Genomic DNA, 21,117 nt, shown 5'->3' on the forward strand with positions numbered 1-21,117 from the left:
GCCATAAAAAAACGTGGGCGTGGCTAAAATTATCTTTCCCGGTCAAAACAGCGCTCAGTGGGTGGGTGGGTGGGTGGGTGACAAAATTGCGAGCGTGGATGCTTCTCGCTAATCCTTGTTTAGTATGTGTTATGCGCTTGTCATGGAAGGTTTGGTCGTTTGCTTTTAATTTATATGCTTATAAACTGAATAAATTTATCAATTTATAAATTGATATGCTTACAAAAGTGATAAATCTACCGTTTTGCAGTGTAAAACAGACTTTTTCGAGTGTGTTAATGGAAGAAAGTGACTTTATTGCAGACAAGTTCTTTCTAACCCGTACAAAAATATGGCTACGAATAACAAGGAAAATGTGAAAAGATCAAGGAAGGTGATAACATTAGCGAATAAAATTGAGTTATTGGATAAAATTTCTAATGGTGAAAGTGTCTCCTCAGTGGCAAAACATTATAAAATCAATGAGTCAACGGTACGATCAATCAAGAAATCGGAAGAAAAAATCCTCCGTAGTGTCTGTGAAAACACGCTAATTGCTTCAAAAATTTGCTCTGTAACTCGTGATGTTAAATTAGAAAAAACGGAAAAAGCTTTAAATCTGTGGATAGAAGACCGAACTCAAAATAAAATTCTGTTAAGTTCACTCATTATTCGTGAAAAGGCAAAACTCCTTTATCAACACTTTAACGAAACTGGTGATAGCACTGGCGGGATAAGTTTTTTAGCTAGCAAAGGTGCTGGTTTGAAAGATTGGTTTGAAATTTCTAATAAATATTACATTTAATATTAAATTGTTTCTTATTTTCATTTCAATGCCATATGCTTGCATTTCACTATGTACTGTCTATGTACATAGTCATATTATGAAGGTACATATAATACATACATAGACAAAATTTTAGACTAGTTTTTCTTATATATTTCATACTTTGGAACGGAATCCCTTTATTACTATGGGAGCCATAACTCAGTATTCGCGTTTTCGGTATTTGCGGCATTTCTCAGGAACATAACCCTCGCGAATAGCGGAGGTTTGCTGTATATTGAAATGATATATATTTCTTATTATTTTATTACACAGAGAGAGAGAGAGAGAGAAAGAGATACACAGCGACTAAATGAAATAATATAATGGATAAAAGGATAGCTCAGAGATAAGTACTTAACACGTTTGTTGTCACCAATGATTTCTGCATTCACACAATAAGTTCAACGATCATGGGCTTCTAGACTGGGGTGTCAGAGACCTTTTTTTATGCTTTATTCTCACTTTGGCCAAATTAATCAGTCTGGTGAAGATTGCCTGACAAACATATTTCCCAGAAAATTTGAAGAAAATAGTTCTTAAACTGAGGTGACCTTTCATCCAGATGGATAAAAAACTTTTTGACACTTGTATGCATCTAGCAAGCAGTGAACATGTTAATAGAGGAAACTGAATGATGTAGTGGATCTAGCTGTCATCAGATGATAAACATTATTCACCTGATCATTCCAGGGGAAAAAAAAACCCACCAGAATGTAAATCTAACTTCCTCACCACTATTGCTGATGTTTCTGAGAGGATTTAAAAATAGAATACAGTCCAACAGATTTCAAAATGTGTTTTGAAATCTGTTGGACTGATTCAAAATAGTCCTACCAACAAAGTGCAATTTGTTGGTAAAGCTTATTTAACCAAACCAATAGCAACTTCATGTCTGCGCTTGAAGAGATTATTGTGGATGATGGTGCAACATGAAATCAACATTCACCTATTAGTGTTAGGGCAGTATCAGAGTAGCTTAACATTCCATGCTCAAACGTCCATAAAATTCTTCAATCCATCATTTGTTGGTATGTATATATTGAATGATGAAAATGCAATGGCTAATACGAATTGATTCATATCAATGGTAGCGATTTTGCTCTATGGTTTCAGGAAAGGATGGAGGTTGATGATAAGTGGCCATGGAACATCTTGTGGACCAATGAGGCTCATTTCCAGGTAGGTGGTAGTATGAATACCCATAACTGTCAAGTGCAGGGACCATCACCTCTAGAAGTTGTAAGTAAAGTACCTATCCACTGTCCATGTTACTGTTTGTTATAGGTTTACAATAATTTTTTTTTCTTGTGGCCCAGAGATGTGTATTGAGACAGCAGAATTACTGCAATCTTTTCCATCATTGTGTGATTCTGCTTTTCAGGAAAGAGAATGTTTGGAAACAAGTGATTTCATGGTTCATCCACATATTAGTCAGCCAGTAACTCAGCTGCTTCGTAACAGCTGATGATGATGACCACATCACTTCCCATTACTTTATGCATGTCTGGCCAAATCCCAGACCTCAGTCCTTGTGACTTTTGGCTGATTTGAAGGAAAGTATCATAAGGCATGTAGGTAACATTCCCCATGACATTCTTCTAGAAACAGCTGAACAAGACGTACTGTACTGCTTGCATATAGAGGCAAGAAATGGTCACTATATTGAATATCTTAAAAAGAGTGACAATTCCTCACCCCAATGGCAGTTTTTTTTTTGAATAAGTTATTTTGCACTTTCCATTTCTGCATGCATTGGATAGTGCCCATTACAAATTACATCTCTCTCTATTGTTAACAGTTTTCCACCTACAGCCAAATGAAATGATGCACTTTAATTATAACTACCCTGGGCATACATAGAATATACAATAATTTTGATTATATTAAAGAACTTTATCCTGTCACAAGGAGGTCAATGGTAAAGAATTCAGAATTTAGAGTCTAGCAATATATAGCAAATCAATTTGGACAAGTGGTGTTCACTCTCTAAATAGAACATCAGTGACAAGCCTCAACAACAACTAGAACATAAAATTACAAATCAGCAATAGAGTAACATGAAATTATATGCATGACAAAGCAGGACAGCAAAGAAATGTACATCTATTTACAGCAAACTCTCGATTTACCGGGAAGCGGATTAACCGGGACACTTCAAGACTCCAAATAAAAAAATCAACCAGAAATCATAAAATTCAAGTAATAACTAGATAGGTATAAACAGATATTTTGCAAGTTGTAAATAAGGGACAAGAAGTGGCATTATAAGTCGTCACTGGGAGATTAGTGTGCCTATTATCTTGCAACCCCTGCTGTCTTCACACTTATCGCTCCAAAAAAAAAATAAAATAAATAAATAAAAAGACCAAATGTTTAGTTTGTTTTACTGCGTCATGTAGATTGTTTTGTTTCGTCACACCACAAAAGGACAAATTTTGTTTCGTTATTTGTGTCAGGAATGTTGAATGTCGGAATTTTTTTTTATAGTAACTTTTTCTTTTTCTTTTTTTTGTTTAGAAATCGTGAAAATGATGGGCAACGCAAGAGTTGTGAAACATCGAATTATTCGAAAATTTGAAAATGGTGCATCTGTTAAATCTCTAATGAACCATTATAATTTTGGTGACCAAACCATATACGACACTGTAAAATAGAAAGGAAAGCTATTAGATTTAAAATCAACATTGTAAAAAATAAAGGACAGCATCGTATTGGACACGGGAGTAGTACGTGGTAAGTTTTTTAGTTTTTTATCTATCACCATACTTTTTACGAGGTTGCTGAACATTTTTCGATACAGTTCCCGACTTATGTAGCTTTGGACTTATTTTAGGTTATTTGTATGACTAAAGATTTCAGTGAAGGGGACACACATTTCACCATAATAACGTAAAACCCAGAATTCCAGCTCTCGGTATTATCGCAAATGAAATAAGATCAAGTTTACTACCCATTTATAATAGATTGCGTTAACAGAAAAGCCCAAGAAACCGGAAACTGCAAATTGTTTTTTATTATTTTATGGTAGTGACCTCCAGAAATGTGCTTTAGTAAAATGCGAGCTCGCATGGGGTTATAAGTGAGTTTTCGCGCTGTGAAGTTCTTTTCAGAAAATTTAATTTTGACCGTTATCACGGTGCCGACTAAGAGAATAATAATAATAATAATAAATAAATAAATTTTCTGTTTATACTCTGAGACGACCAAACGGTCAGAGGAGTTCACAAGATAGACTGAATACAAGAAACAGCACCATATTCAGCAGTCACGGGCTTGAACCCCGGTCACTCAAGGCACGTGTACTTATGCACCCGCATGCCTGACCACTAGGCTACGGCGGCCTTAAAGTGACAGCGGTACTAGTAAATCTACCAAGAAAAGGAAAGCAATCGAGTTGGATCAGAAAATTAAAATAATAAGGATGTATGAAAATGGCCAAACATCAACAAATATCATGCGGAATTCAGATTTGTCAGTGGCAACAGTGAACACAATAAAGGAGAAAGACAGAATACGAGAAGCAGTGAAGGGATCGGCACCATTAAAGTCAACTATAATAACCAGGGCTACGAAGTACATATCAATGTTTACAGTACAATCACATGCGTGTTTTCTTCCTTTTATGTTTTCTTTTCTTATGTGCCACTCTGGCTATTTCACCTCTGTCCACAGATAAATTTTTTAATTGAACTAATTAAAAATATATAAAACAATTTTTCTTCATTCTTCTGAGGATATTATGTGGTTTTTGTAATTTTGGCATATCAGGGATATAGTAGCAATATAATACATAATACGTAAATCTCGACTTACATAAGAAGACCTGGAATGTATCTTATGTATGTCGGGGGCTTACTGTATTTTTGGATTAACCGGGAAATCTTGCCAGACTGGGAATTCTTTTTTACCATCTATCCCGGAAAATCGAGAGTCTACTGTATTTATATATATAAACTAGGCAATTCGTAAAATTTTTATCCAGTCTGAAATTAAACAAAGGTCACATGCCTTTTTTCAATAAGCATTTCTTTCTGGTTATGCTTAGGACAATTTATGGGACACCCCTCTTGGAAGTAGTTTCAAAATGCAACAGTCAAAATTTTATACACTAGAAAGTAAATGTGTGGTCAAAGATGAAAATATTCTTGTAATGATAGAATATACTCTAGAAATAGAATTTAAATTCTTAAAATTACTTACTTGACATTGAGGAAGAAGGTAAGCCAAAACTATTCCAACATGGCCCTGTGAAATTAAACAAAACTTATTCTCTAATACGTATGTTATGTACCAATTGACACAATTAAACAGTTTGTCACACAAAATATCTGGAGGCACATCAAATGGAGAAAATTAGTTGCTCCATTTGAATAAGTGTTAGTTAGATTGCCAAGATGAGGCAGTCTGACTGACACTTGCCATTCAAATTCCAGCATTTAGATTATGCAAAAAAATAAACAAGTAAATAAAATAAAAGTTTAAAAGGCACCAACAGGTAATCCATATACATACAGCACAATTTTATGCAAATAAGCAAACATTAATTTTAAAATATATCACTACTTAATAAAAAAACACCTTGTTACTTTCACACATTTGTTTACATACTTCTTCTAAGTATTTGTTCTAAAACACTTTAAATTGAGATAAACTTACCATCTCCATATGATTTGGAAATTTAAGTCTTATGGAGGCGAGAAGTCTGGTTTCAGACAAATTTTCACACTGCTGTTACCCTACAATTTACATTTAAGTTCCCTATAATAGCCAGGCTTAATTTCTTGAAACTTACCTCCAATCCACATGGTTAAACCATGAGTGCAGAAAGTAAAATATGAGAAAATTAAAACAGCATATTTCAATTTCTCCACTCATGATTTAACCAAACAGATTAGGAGATGTTTTGAGAGAAATTCAGCCCTACTATATTACAAGAATGTTACAAATTTGAAACTTTAAGCTCATGCTAATAACTGCTTTTATAAGAAAGAGTAATTGAGAAAGAGTAATGACATTTCCAATGTTTAATTTACACATCCTCTTTATAGCATTAAATATCGCAATTGAGTCAGCATGTAAATGACTGTTTTCTAAAAACAATCTAACACAGAACTCAAGTGTCTCTCTCTAGCTTGGTAAGAATACCCTTTTGTGCCCATAAATAATGTTTCTCCTCTCTATACCTTTCCAACAAGTCTACATCCTTCCTAAAAGAAAGTTTCAATATTCAAGAACCATTGCTTTATACAGTGGAATACTCATATCTCTTTGTCTCTACTGGAAAAGTTCTTGTACATCACTGACATGACATGAAATGACATGACTAAAATGCAGAACATGCTGTTGCCTTGAAAACTTTATATTCAATTAAATGTAAGTCAGACAAAGCTTAAAGTTTTGAGAATCTGTTGTGTGCAGCCTCAGTATGGAGAAGATGGCAGTTGGTTCCTCTTGCATGACAATGCACCAAGCCACAAGGCTCTCACTGTTTGGGAGTTTTTGGTTAGCAAAAAAGTCTGTGTACTGTCACACCTACTGTACACCAAACTCAGCTTCCTGAATTCAATCGTTATGGATGATGAGACACGGTGTTTTCAGTATGACACTGCAATGAAGTATCAAAGTGCGGAGTGGAAGTTGACAAACTCCAAAAACAAACAAAAAAAATTATCATCAAGAAAGCCTCCTTTAATATAACTGGATAGATCCCATCCACCCCATGTGCCTTTCTTATGTTTAACTTCAACAATTTCTCCTACACTTTGTTTATTTCAAAATCATTAAGCACCCTGCTACAATCTGATAACCTTCTGCCATTCAAACCTTAATAACTCCTCAGATGTGAATATAGATGCAAAATACTCATTCAGTTTGTTTGCTATCTGAGCAGGATCATCAACAATCGAACCATCGATATCAAGTGGACCAATCAGATTCATCCTCTTCCTTTTAGAGTTTATATAAGTAAAGAAATCCTTGCTGTGTTTCTTAGCATCTTTTTCCAAAGATTTCTTGTAATCTGCCTTCGCCTGCCTAACCTCCTTTGTGACCTGATTACAGACTAGCTTATATCTGCCATAGGCTTCTGAGTCGCTTGATAATTTATATGCATCCCATGCATTTTTCTTCTCTGTCATGAGTCTCATTAGTTCATTTGATAACCATTTAGGCCTAAACCTTGACCAATATTTCTTAATAGGTATGAAACTTTTAGTAGCATCCGTGATTAATTCCTTGAATGTTTCCCACTTAGAATTTACTGTTGGTAACATCGTCAGTTGATCCCACTGTACAGAATTTAAAAACTGTCTGAGACCACTGTACTCACCTTTATGGAAGCAAAAACCCTTTCGTTTACCCCTGATGGTAATTATACCTTTAAGTAAATCCCACATCAGTACACTGTGATCACTGCCACCAAGTGGTTCCTTATCTGCAAATTCTTAATACACGCATGATCACTGCTGATAACCAGATCAAGAGTATTACCCTCTCTGGTTGCCTCTCGAACATGCCGCTGCAGAAAACAATCATCCAATAAATCCACAAAATTCTTACTAGTGTGTGAGTGACCAACCCACAAGTTCCAGTCAATATCTGGGAAGTTAAAATTTCCCATTATAAGATATTCTGATTTACTAGCCCACTCTATTTCTCGGTACAATTGTTCATTGTACTCATTCGAGTCATTACGCCTATAACACACTCCTACTCTTATTTTTGCTTTCGCAGTGCTTATGTCACACCAAACTGACTCAACAGTGCACTGTTCATCTATATCAAGTGGATGCACTCCCTTTGATTTTATGTTTTTCTTAATTAACAGCATAACACCTCCACCCTTCCTATCCTGTCTATCCTTTCTGTACACATTGTACTCCCCAAATTCCAGTTCTGCATTCCTTATATCTGTGTGACACCACGTCTCTGTTATCCCAATAATATCCCGCCTTTGATGTCTTGACCAACACTTCAAATTCATCAAATGTATTTACTATATTTCTAGCAACTGTATACATGTACCTATCCTTATTATTAGTTACCCTAACACATCCCATATACCCACCTGTTTCGTGATGACTGCTATCAGTCCTGAAACCCCCAGCACCCCTCGTTCCAGGTCACTACTTATTCTAATAGAAGTTGTGCAAGAATCACCTTCACCTCTGCCTGTGGCTACTTTTAACCTTTTAGTCTGTGAATCCCCCCAAGCTAGCAGTTTTCTGACCCACCTAACACTGCCTCGATAGCATCAGCAAATATTCTTGCACCCTTTCTATTTAAGTGTATCCCATCCCTGTAGAAGCAGTCTCTCCTGTTAACAAGCATAGACCACACTGAAAAAAATTCTACCCATTTAGCCTTGCACATTCCCTCCAGGGCCAAATTGATTGACAAGGCTCTCATCGTGTATTCCCTCCTATCGTGTCTGGGCAGAATTGCAAACACTTTCAAATTTAACCCTAACTCCCGACTTTTTTGCAACATTGACCTGTACTTGTTAAGTAAATCTGCAGATCTCCTACTCTTAATGTCAATGGTGCCAACGTATACAACAATATTACCTTTTGTGGCCTTAAAAATGATATATGCTTTACAATGTCATCAACTTTTGCCCCTGGCAGACATACCCTGGTTCTGTTACATCTATCCTTTTTACACAATATATTCTCCGTCTCCCTGACAATAGAGTCACCAACAATAACTAGTTCCTTTGGGACCAGCGCATTCTGCCTTGGAGATTGCCGCTGTGTTGCCTGATGCCCAGGAGTGAGCTGTGGCATTGAGTTGGGCAGATGAGAGCTTGATGGGCCTCTCATATTAATTTCTTCGAGGGCATCTACCCTACACCTCAAGTTCTCATAGATGCTCAGTAGAACGCTGAGTTGATGCCTAATTTCTAGACACTCTCTGCACCTGAAACACACAAAGACATCCTCCTTGGCTAGATTATGTTCTGTTCCAGAGAGTTCGACAAACATTTCACAAGTTGCACATTTTTTTAGGCTGTGATGTGTTGGAGAATTGCCCCCCCTCAGTTGATGCGTTGGAGAATTGCCCCCCGAGCCACAGCACTCCTGCCACTTTGTGCCCGTTGCTTTGCTGCTCTAGTCTGGGGCATGATATTTTAAATTAATAAGATCAATAAATTTAATTAATTAATTGTCAATACTACGCTATCTAATAGAATCCTAAATGCAGTGATGCGTATTACGCTATATAATTATACGTTAGAGCTGCTAGTTACCACAATTAAAAATTTGAATTCCCTAATACTCTATACAAAAACAATGGCTGCAAGATTCGAACGAAATAACGGTTTTACGTATATTTACGTATATTTACCTAATACGTTTATTAGGTAAATAAAAAGGCAAACACATCGCTTTTTCGGAGTCTGTAATTCACAGCTGTAATTTTTTTTACAGTCAGATTGCCAAGATGAGGCAGTCTGACTGATGCTTGCCATTCAAATCCAGTTATTCATACTTTATTCAAATCCAGTTCCTTATGCATCATTTAAATTCAGTCATAACTCTAAAACCAGTCCATATTTCATTCAAATTTGACTGCTCCATTCAAATTCTGTTTATTCATTCAAATTTGACTGCTCCATTCAAATTCTGTTTCTTCATTCAAATTCAACTACTCCATTCAAATTCAACTACTCCATTCACTTTCAGTTGATTCATTCAAATTTGACTACTTCAATTGAAATATACATGTTTACACTACATGTCACACTTAATTTATTCAGAGTGTGCCGGGTCACAACAAGTTCTCATCTCCAAGAACACGTCCCCTGCACTCAAAGGAATACGATTGAAATTAACTTTATAGCTATAACATTGAAGAATAACATGCAGTTGAGGTACTCTAGTCCTATCAATTTTTTTGACAAATGGAACATTTTGCAATTTTTTCTTAATGCTTTTTGTTTTGTTATATATATTAAAAAAATTCCTGATTAATTACTGTATAGTGAAATTGAAGGAGAAACCAAAGCTCCCTAGACAACTCTTGCTGGCTTCTCATAGATGAAATGTTGGAATAGGACTTTGAAATTTTATTCTTAATTCTGTCTGTTTTGACTAGAAGAAAGATGGATGCTTTTGCTTGCCTGCCATCTTTATAGATCAAACAAAAAATTATTTCTCTTAATTCAAAGAGTATCAAAATAAAAACAGAAAATACTGTATAATGAGTTAGAGAATACTGGTAGGAAAAGTCTATAAAATTCAAAAAAATTCAAATGAGCATCAGTACTGTACTGGAGATGGTGCAACAGTAGTAGATAGTATAATGACAAAAACTGAATTCTTCAAAGACCATGACTAAAATGAACAGTTTTCACATTCTTTTGTCTGCTAACATTAGTAGACACCCGTTTTCAAAACAATACTAATGTTCATTTGAATTTCATGACTTTTTTTTAGGTAATTTGGTTTCCTACATTATTTAATTAACAGAGTCAGTTGTTTGTTTCATTTATCTTGTTTAATATGCAAATTTTCTTTCTTTTTTTTTTTTTTGCTTCTGGGTCACAGTGATGTACCCTCAGCATTCATCCACTGCAAAAATTTGGTCAAAAAAATCATTAACATTCTCTCTGAAAAGCTCCAACAATATCAGAACCCACTGGGTTGCTACCTTAAACATGCACAGGAACTCATGCATTATGGTACAAATGGACCTACAGCTAATATTTAATTTGTTTGCAATAAAATTTATAGTCATACATCTGTAGTCTTTATGGACTATTTGTTTGACTTTAGCCAATGGCAGATGGATCTTTCCTCTCTTGAGTCATCATCCACACTGCTTTGCCCACACCTGAACTGTCTCTTCCAATTTTTCAGTCTCATATGATGTGCGCAATCCTTCCCATATATATAGCTTTCATCTCTTCTAGGTGAGGGTAAATATCGACTGCCCTCTCATACATCATGAAGAACAGCTTTAGCACACACCCTAGACCAAAAGCAGTGGGGGTGCTGTCTGCACCGCCCTCTCTATGGCAGCACCAAACCCTTTTCTCGTGGGCAATGATAATTTTTTGACCTACACAGATTAGGGTTTGTCGGTTTTTAAAAATTGTTTTTTTTGAATAAATTTGTAAAATTCGAAAACCTGTTTTTAAATTTAAAAAACCAGTTTTAGATACTAGAATTAATATGTAAAAATTAATTAATTATTTAATTAAAAACATTAACATTTTGACTTGAAATCACCTTGGGCACAAGCATGTTGTAGTAAAACTAATCTTCATGAGTCAGGCGAATGTTTGACATGCAAATCCACAAATGCATTCTATTATGCTATTCTATGTGGCATCATACAGACAGACCGATGACATCAGCTGTGTTGCTCACATGCAACCCACCAGACTAGACTAGTTTAGTCCTGCGTACCACCCGTACTACACAGTACACAATGCGCCATGACAGCTCCATTCACTTGAGTTTGACCACAAGCAGGAATAGGAAGTTTATGTTATTGCTTGTTATTATTCTTGTTTTAGTTAGTAAAATCAAAAACAATGGAAGTAAATATATTAATGTCTATTCTAATAATATAACATTCTTTCATTATTAAATATTAATGTCATTGATAAAAATATTTAAAATGTTTCATTTGATTTTTAGACCAAAATGAATGTTGCAAATAAGTCAGAGGTTTGGGATAATTTCAAAAAGGTTGGAAAAGACAAGGCATGCTACAATCATTGTAATAAAATGTTGAGCTGCAAAGGATCATCTACAAGCAATCTCCATAATCATCTGAAAGCATTTCATAAAATAATAATTGACAAGAAAACAGAAACGATCGACAAGTGAGACCCTCCTCCTGTCCACAAAACAAGCCAGTATTTTTAATTTCGTAAAAAAGGAGCAGTTTAGAAGAAATTATAGCAAAATTTGCTGCAATGGATGGATTGTCCGTTAATAGCATTACAACAAGCTCGTTCATATGAGAGTCTTTGCAACAAAGGGGATATTCATTACCAAAAAACAACACTCGAGTAATGGATTTCATTCATACGTTTTATGACAATGCCAAATGTGAAACTATAAATGAATTGGATTGTATTAAGAAGAATGGGAAAAAATTTTCTACAACTTTAGATGAGTGGACTAGCAAAAGAAATCGCAGATATTCGAATATCAAAAAGGACACCATTTTGCGGAAGATTTTAATTTGGGCTTAGTTCCAATAGCTAGTTTCTGCGATGATAAGAAAACATTAGATTTAGTTTCTGAGAGGCTACAAAGTTGCAGCGACAAATGATGGTGCTGCTGTTATGAAAAAATTTGGCCAATTATCACCTATAATTAATCAACTATGCTATTCACATGCCATACACTTAGCAGCTACTGATGTGTTATATAAAATTAAAGAAATTGCTGAAACCGATGTATACGTTATTTAAATCCGTTATAAGTGAGGAATCAGAAGATGATGTAGAGTGTGAAGACGACTATGGCGAGAATTTTTTAAATTCTCTTGATCTAGATAACTACTGTGGATTCCCTGTGTTGTCTGATAATTACAAAATATCAATTTCCCAAATTAGAAAAATTTGCAAATTTTTTAGAAAATCTCCCATAAGAGATAGCATCCTTCGGAATTATGCAAAACAAGAAAAAGGAAAGGAATTAAGTATGATTCTTGACTGCTAAACAAGATGCAATAGTTTAGAGGCCATGATTGAAAGATTTATAACATTAAAAGAATGTGTTGTTTTAGCTTTGAATGATATTGGTGCTTCTCATATGTGGAATGAAATTCAATATCCTAAAATCATGGAGCTTCCTAAAGTGTTGGGACCAGTATGTCTAGCAGCTGAGACCTTAGGGCGGCGAGATGCCAATTTATTAACAAGTGAAGGCATATTTGAATTTCTGTTAAATGAACTAAAAAAACTGAAGACTGAAATTAGTTCCAAATTATTAAATGCTTTAGAAGTATAAATTCAAGAAAGAAGACAAGTTGGATTGGTAACCCTTTTGCTATGTTTGCAAAATCCACAAAACATTTCAACAAAGAAATCTAGTGTATTTCCACTAGTTTCAAAACTCAATATTATTAAGTTATCTGGAAAAATATTGTCTAGAATATATCCAAGTTCTTGTATGGAAACAGATTTCGATGTATCGAGAATGTGCCCTGATTAATAGTTTCTCCGTCTCTGATATATCGAGACAGAGAAACTATTAATCAGGGCAATGCTCTAAAAGAAGCCATGGAAAAATCAATTCATAGGTTTTTTGAGGAACCCGAAGAAATAATATCAAATCCAAAGACACCAAAGGCCGAATTTTCAGTATTTGAGGAAACCAATAAAAGAACAAAGAATTTAGATTTATTATTTGATGCCCTGAAAACGATAAAACCAAGTTCAGTAGCCAGTGAGAGAGTTATCTATTTCAAGAAATTTTGTATCTAGAATAAGAACAAGATTAATAATCATTCAGTGGACATTTTATGTTTTTTGAAATCATATTTCCTGAATAAAAATACTAAATGAAATAAAAATTTATAATTTATATTTTGTACGGATTTTGGTAATTTTTTATTTGGTTTTGTATGGAGTATATTTTATTTTGTTATATTTTTGAAGTTCCATAAATATTAAATCAACTGAAAAATTTTTAAATAAGTATAAATATTTTTTTACTGTTTTAATTATATATATATATATTTTTTTTTTTGCAAAAAATTCGAAATCCGGTTTTTTCAAAAGTCGGTTTTTGTATAAACCCTAACACAGATTACATTAAGTTCTTTATCAGACTTGATAACCCAGAGTGGCTGCCAAATGTCATTACACATCGTCTCACTCATATCTTTAATCTTGAGCAGTACTAGTTTTTTTCTCCCTCTGACATAATAACTTCTTTATTATATATGGTTGGGAAAGGTTGGCTCATACTGTAATAACACTAAGAAACTTAAACAACTCACCATCATAAACAAGAAAACTAAGAATAAGATTAAAATTTTTATCAGAGGGACATGTACTGCAACTCACAACAACGATTTATGCAAATGGAATAAAATCTCAACTTTCAACAACACTCTAAAGCTGTAAAGGCTGGAACAAATGCTACTGTGTGGGCCTTAAAGCAGGAATTAGAATACTAACCCAGAAGTCACAACAGTACATCCGGAAATTCTTGCAGTCAATTCCCCATTTATACATCAATTTGAAATTCTGGCCCTTTGCCTTCAACATTCACTGCAGAAATTTCTTAGATTTAGAATATTGGGTTCTGTGATGGTTAAACAGAATTGTATGAAAATTTTTGGCCATTTCAAGGGCTGTTTAAATACCAAACACCACATAATATCAATATTCTAAGATCATTACTAGTTATAATTTAACTCACTAAGGAGATTTCCAAATTTCCATGTGTGATCAGCTAATTACAAGACCATACAAATCATGTGGAACTAATGTAAGTGCACATTCATCCTCACATTTTCAGTTCTATAACATGACATATCTGGGACATAGTACTGGCAACATAGCCCAAAGAAGCCACTGGATTTTGCTGCACTGGTCAAAAATAAATAAATACATAAATAATAAAATAACAAACTAAATAAAAATAAAATATATAAAAGAAGTAATAAAAATAAAAAGAAAATAATTCACACGTTTCACCAAGGGAAACTATCCAGTGGAATTTTGAATTTCCTCAAGCAGTTTTTTTTTTTATGTAAACCCCCAAACACAAGAGACATTAGAACCTATAGTACTTGGTACCATGCTTGGGTTGGAGGTTGAGAAGATGAAAGAAGATATTTGTTGACATTGGACTTGAACTTCTGCAGACTGTAATTTTCAGGAAATACGTATGAAGGAAGGTTGTTCCAGAAAATGGCAGTTGAATGAATAAACAAGGAAGATGAAAAGTTGGTTCTGTGAGTTTGAAGTTGGACAGTATATGGATGTTGGCTGGTAGCGGCACTTGTTCGGACTGTTTTGAAAGAGAGAGCGGGAATTATAGAAGCCAATTCAGAAGAACAATGCCCATGGAAGTATCTGTAGAAGAGGCATGCAGCAGAAACAGTACGTCTATGAGACAGCGAATGGAGAGACTCTGTTAGAGATGAATCATTAATTAACCTAACTATCCTCTTCTGAATGGAATCAAGAAGCCTGAGAGAGGTTTTGGGGGCATCACCCCAGATGTGGGAACAATATTCCATGGCAGGGCGGTTTTTCGATTTATACAGAGTGAGCAGTTGTTTGGAAGAAAAGTAATGGTGAGAGCGAAAGAGAAAACCAAGTTTTTTAGATGCAGAAGAAGCAATATTGGTAATGTGCTTGTGCCAAGAGAAATTAGAAGTCATGGTAATCCCCAAAAGAGATATATCATTTTGCCTAGAAATCGGAGTGTTACTAAAGATAAGCATAGGAGCAGAAGAATCCTTTTTGTGAAATATAAGACAAGACTGAGTTTTAGAAGGGTTGAAATCAACTAAGTTGTCTTTGCCCCACTGGAGAATTACCTGAAGATCGGCATTCAAGGAATTGATAGCAGATTTTTGAGAAGTTGAAGCTGATTGAGCAGGACAAGATTTCTCAAAATGGAAAGTGGAATGCAATGTGCTGTCATCAGCAAAACTATGGATAGGATTTCCAGTCAATGGAAGAAGGTCATTAATATGCAAGAGGAAAAGAGTTGGGGGAAAGAACTGAACCCTGGAGGACACCAGCATTAGTGGAGAAGTTAGAAGACAGAGAGCCATCTACCATCACCCTCAGTGAGCGATCAGAGATAAAACTGGATAACCGATTACTAAAAACAGTTGGCAAACCATAAGATGGAAGCTTGTTTAGAAGACCTTTATGCCAAACACGATCGAAAGCCTTAGAGATGTCAAGAGCAACTAATTGTGTTTCACCGAAACTTTCCACTGAATTAGTCCATAAATGGGTAACATAAGCCAGAATATCATCAGTGGATAGACACTGACGGAATTCATACTGGCGATCGTTGATCAGACGGAAGGTTTCTAGGTAGTTTAAGAGTTGGCGGTTAATTGATTTCTCCATTACTTTAGAAAGAGTCGAAGTAATTGCAATGGGACGATAACTGGATGGGAGAGATTTGTCACCCTTTTTAGGAACTGGCTGGATATGAGCAAATTTCCAAGCAGAAGGAAAAACACCTTTGGAATAAGAAAGTGAAAAAAGGCGGCAAAGAATAGGAGTAAGTTCAGGAGCACAGGTTTTTGAGAACAAGTGGAGAAATACCATCGGGACCTGGAGCTTTCTTAGCATCAAGATTCGTCAAAATCCTTCTGACATCCTTTTGACAGAAGACCACAGGAGGCATTGAATGGAGCGTGTTGGGAATGGTGGGAGGTGTTTTACCAAGATCATTAATACATGAGTTGGAAGAAAAATGGGATGCTAGCAGGTCAGCTTTATCCTTGGCTGAAGTGACAACAGAACCATCTGGTTTGGACAGAGGTGGGAGCAGAGATGGGCAAAAGTTGCGGCCAATAGCTTTGGCAAGAGACCAGAATGCTCGGCTACCATTAGGGCAAGAAGCAAGTTTTCTACTCTTAGCCTGTTCAAACTCTAGTTTAGACGATTAATAACTGCTTTACAATTGTTGCGAGCTTTGGTGTAGGCAGAAAATGAAACTGATGAATTAGAAACAAGCCAATTACGATATGCAACATTCTTCTCTTGAACAGCCTTAGCGCATTTATTGGAAAACCAAGGTTTAGATAAAGGACGGCATTTTAAAGTGGAGTGTGGGAGAAAGGATTCCATTCCTGCAAGAATAATTTCACTGACAAGATCTGAGCAAACGTTGACATCAGAAGTTTTGAAACAGTAATCCGACCAAGGAAAAGAAGAAAAAAAGTCTCGCAGGTCATCCCATTTTGCATTCTTGTAATGCCACATAACACGAGGTTGGGAATAGCCATGAGATAAAGGTTCCATTGGAGAAGAGATAATCACCAAGTTGTGATCTGAAGTGTCTAAAGGACCTCTCACTTCGACCGTGTACTTAGAATGGTTGTTTGTGAGAAAAAGATCAAGCGTATTGGCTGTATGATTAGGATTGTCCGGTATTCTTGTAGGTAAATGAACAATCTGTGCTAGGTCATTAGTAATTGCAAAAGCCTCAGCATCTCGACCTGCTGGGTCGAGAAAACGGAAGCCAGCTGGAGTTGTGAACATTAAAATCACCAAAGAAAATTACCTCACTGTTAGGAAAGTTGGACTGAAGAAAGTCAAGTTGCAAAGAGAGGAAGTCAAAGAGCTCCAAGTGATTAGTGGAGTTGGGAGAACGGTAGAGACAACAGATGAATTTGACACAATGAGGTAGAGAGATTTTAAACCAGAGAAGATCAAAGAGAGCAGATTCCAAATTGCCAAGTCTCTGACAGGGAATATCAGAACGAACATATGCACAAGTACCATCTTTGAGGCGAAAGGAATCATACAGCGAATAATTTGGGCATCTGAGATGAGTAGTAGTTGAATCAACCGATAACTGAGGTTCTGTCAGCAAAAGTACATGGGGTTTGGCAGACTGCAAGTGGAAATGAATTAGGAAGTGCTTGGGAGGTTTAGATCTTTTCGCAGATAAGCTTGATCTATTAGTTTGACAATTCATGGTGTATTCAATAGTAAGAAAAAGTGGGTGGGACATGCTGTATGAAGTAATGAAATTTTTGGATATGGCGTACACGTGGTGAGAATGTACCCAGATCCTTGACATAATGTGGCCTCGACAATGTTCCCCGCATACACACTACTCGGACTCCATCCAGTCACTATCTGGCAGAGTAGAGGTAGCAAGATTATACACTAGCTGATCCGGAAGCCTCCTAGAGAGTTACCAATAGGTTCGGTCTGGTGTACTAACTAGCGGCCGGCCTGCGAACACCGTTTTAGAGTTGTACCCTCGAAATGTAAGGAATATTGGATCTCGCCACGATGTTCATCATAACCTCAAAAGTCATCAATCATACTGCATGATGGAAGAGATAGGGAAGGGTTGACCGGAACTTAGCTCTAGAGACTAAACATGGATTCCACCACTTCAATCCTCCAATAAGCAAAGTGGTGGTATTGCACCGGTTGATGAAAGTCATCTACCACCTAGTACTGCCTGGTAACATAGAGGGGCGGCGTTCCTCCATGTGGTGTGGGCACCACACCTCGACCCCTGCTTACGTTGGTTCACACCTGGGTGGTCACCCACCATGTACTTGTGCATGGAGGTTATACCCAGGATTACTAACAGTCCCACCATCGAGAAGGTGCTAGAAAAGGATTTGGCTGTCACAGACCGTCTGGACTTCGCCGAAATTGGGTCCACTTGACTTGAGTGTCACCCGAATATCAGTTCCATCAGCGTTTTGGACTCCCAGGGAGCAAGTACAGCTTGTCTGGCATATCTGAGAGAATGTCTGTGACAACCTCAAGGCCCAAAGGAGTTGGTCTCCATTACCCATGGGGGTAAGATATTCCAGTGAAAGTGATTAACAACTGTTGGTTAAAAGAAAGCTTCCTACAATCCAATGTCTTTACAAGAATCAATTTGCTGTCATTCATTTCAATATTAATTTAATAAAAATTAATATTTAAAAGCATTTATGTATCTAAATTTCATACAATTGCTTCTGAATTTCTTAATGAAATTCAGAGACAACTGTATGAATTTCATTAAGAAACACATCACAGGGCCTACCACTAGCAAAAAACTACCTGCTCAGAGTCCAGACATATGTAAGGAACTCACTCCAGAAAATGTTAATGGCTTCTATTATCTTAATAGTTTAACAGTGTTTCAGTTTAACAATGTGTTAATACATCAAGCCTGCCCAAAGAGCATTTTCCTATCAAGTTCAAGTGGAGCTGAATTTAGTTCAACACTCATTAGTCCTACATTGCAAATATCCTAATATTTATTATGATTCAATTTCATTGTATTTGTATTAATGCATTTAATATAATTACCACTGACAATTATTTGAGGTAGCTTCTTCCCGTGGTCTTACAAGGTAAGGGGGTCTTCATTCTTTTAGTGTTTCAAGAACACCCCGCAACACCCTCTACTCCTTTTATTGCCTTCCAAGTTACCACATGTCCCAACAGAATAGTTTAAAGCAGTGCAAGAATCAATTCTACCTCTGCTTATGGCCACTAGCAGTTTTCCAAAATGCCTAACATTTGTCATGATGGCATCAACAATATTATACACCTTTTCTATTCAAGTGTATCACATCTTTATAAAAGATAGCCCCTTTTATTAACCATTATAAGTAATGCTGGAAAAATTTTTATCCCTTGAGTCTTACACAATCTCTCTCCAGTTTGGAATTGGTTAACAAGGTTCATACCATAAATTCTCATCCCCACCACCATGCTTGGACAAAATTCTGGACATTTTCACATCAAGTCTGACTCAAATATAGTTTTACTATATTTGAGTCAGACTTGATGTGATATAATATAACAAGATATAGTAAAACAAAAATATCCAAATGCTATTGTCTCAACTGCCTCTATAAATTTCCAAGTTTACACATGGGCAAACGTGTCTCGTGCCTCAATATATGTCAGCTAATTTATAAAGAATGCCAAATAATTATCCAGGCTATTGAAGACTGACCAAACTAACCATGAAAATTTCTGCCAGTTTCCAGTCTCATTTTGGTATTAATTTGTACCATCATTAGCGGGAAGGCAGGAAGAAAAAAGATGGCCTGGCAAAGATGAACAGACAGCTCGTACATTAAAATATGCTGGGTGAAACCATTCGATTTCTCAGGTTGAGAGATGAGAGGGAGGAAGAAAATTAAAACCAAAAACATGCGAACATGAAGGAGAAAGGATAATAAGAACGTTTGTCTTTATTGAGCTATGTTTATTACAACTGTTATCAAACTTTCAACTTGTGGATACTTTTTCTCTTTGCATGATTTTGAAATGTTAAACTTATAAACATTATTTATGAGTTGAGATGTGAGATCTTCAGAGGATATTTTTAAATATGGAATTTATAAATTGTATTATTACTATTTTGCAAATGTTAGCAAATTAGGTGTTAGCTAACAGCTGGGAAATGGAAATAACAAGAAAAGAAAGCTAAAAGGAAGAAAGAAGAATAATGAAGTGCATTACTTGGGATTTCAAAATTAAAAGCTAAATATTCTAACTGTAAAGAAAAAAATACAAACATATACCTAATTATATGTGTATAATTTGATAACTTATACATTCATGTGGTTTTTGTTAGTTGTTATTTGGTTTTTAGGAGCATTAGAAACTAAGGCCATATTGCTCTGGGGATATGCGGTGGTCATTCACTGACCTTTCCGCATCCTCCGTATTTGGTGGTCACGGGCTCGAACCCCGGTCTAATCAAGAAGCGCACTGCTGCTCCTGCCCACCTGGCTACGGGGGTGCCCACATTCATGTGGACTTACTAATTATAATTCATATTACTTCAGTATGTGAAATTTATACTTATTATACAGATACTAAAAATAATGTATGGGAAGTGCAATTTTTTCCCTATGAAAAAAAAAAAATTGTGCAGTCACTTTTAAATGACAGATGATAAATACATACTTTATATATATAGGGTCCAGTCACATTCTGACCACCTACCTAGTATCCAGAATACGTGCCTTTTGCAGCATGCACCACAGCCAGCTGTGGGAGGGACTCAGTGTCCGTGGAAGGTTGCTAAAGGTACCTGTGACCATGCAAAGAATGGATCCTCCACCAAGGTTCCTTGGTGGAGGATCCATCCATCTAATGTGTCAATCGATGTTGTCCCATAGATTTTCAATTGGGTTAAGATCCGAGGAATTCAGTGGCCAAGGGTGTAGCTTGAAGTCTTCATCGTGCTCCTCAACCACTCACGGACAATTCTGGTGACATGGCATGGTGCATTGTCTTGCTGATAGATACCTTGGCCCCCCAGGGAACACGGTCAACATGTACAGGTGTACCTGATCGGCGACGATCGAATAGGTAACCATTTGCATTCAGGGTGCCCTCCACAGGTGTCAGCAGATCCAAGCCATGTCATGAAAACATTTCCCAGACCATAACGTTGCCCCCACCAGCCTGCCTTCTGCTAACAATCGTGTCCACGTGTCTGTTCTTTGAGGTTTCATGCCTAATACGCCACCGTCCATCCACTCAGTGGGTGGAACAGAAACTGTGACTCAGCAGAGAAGGCCACCCATTGCCACTTGGCCGGGATCCAGCGTTGGTATTGCTGTGCAAACTGACAGTGTTGTTTGCGATGAATGGC

The 21,117-nt window shown here is 36.3% G+C and overlaps 1 protein-coding gene across 3 annotated transcripts in view; it reads right to left on the reverse strand.

Moving 5' to 3' along the window:
• Positions 1 to 21,117, reverse strand: part of LOC150078078 (glutathione S-transferase C-terminal domain-containing protein-like) — a 126,604-nt gene that overhangs the window by 58,339 nt on the left and 47,148 nt on the right. For 2 of the 3 annotated variants that reach the window (XR_016547628.1, XM_090384985.1), the window contains exon 6: positions 5,009 to 5,053. The exons of the other annotated variant lie outside the window; for it this stretch is intronic. Coding sequence is in view for 1 of the 2 variants with exons in the window: in XM_090384985.1 (XP_090241111.1) it covers positions 5,009 to 5,053 (45 nt within the window). In the remaining variant the exon portion in view is untranslated. The remainder of the gene's footprint in view (positions 1 to 5,008; positions 5,054 to 21,117) is intronic. 3 annotated transcript variants of the gene reach the window in all.

The sequence above is a fragment of the Mastigoproctus giganteus genome, chromosome 11, assembly GCF_048544385.1.
Source record: "Mastigoproctus giganteus isolate SK-2022 chromosome 11, ASM4854438v1, whole genome shotgun sequence".
In the NCBI taxonomy this organism is placed as follows: domain Eukaryota; kingdom Metazoa; phylum Arthropoda; class Arachnida; order Uropygi; family Thelyphonidae; genus Mastigoproctus; species Mastigoproctus giganteus.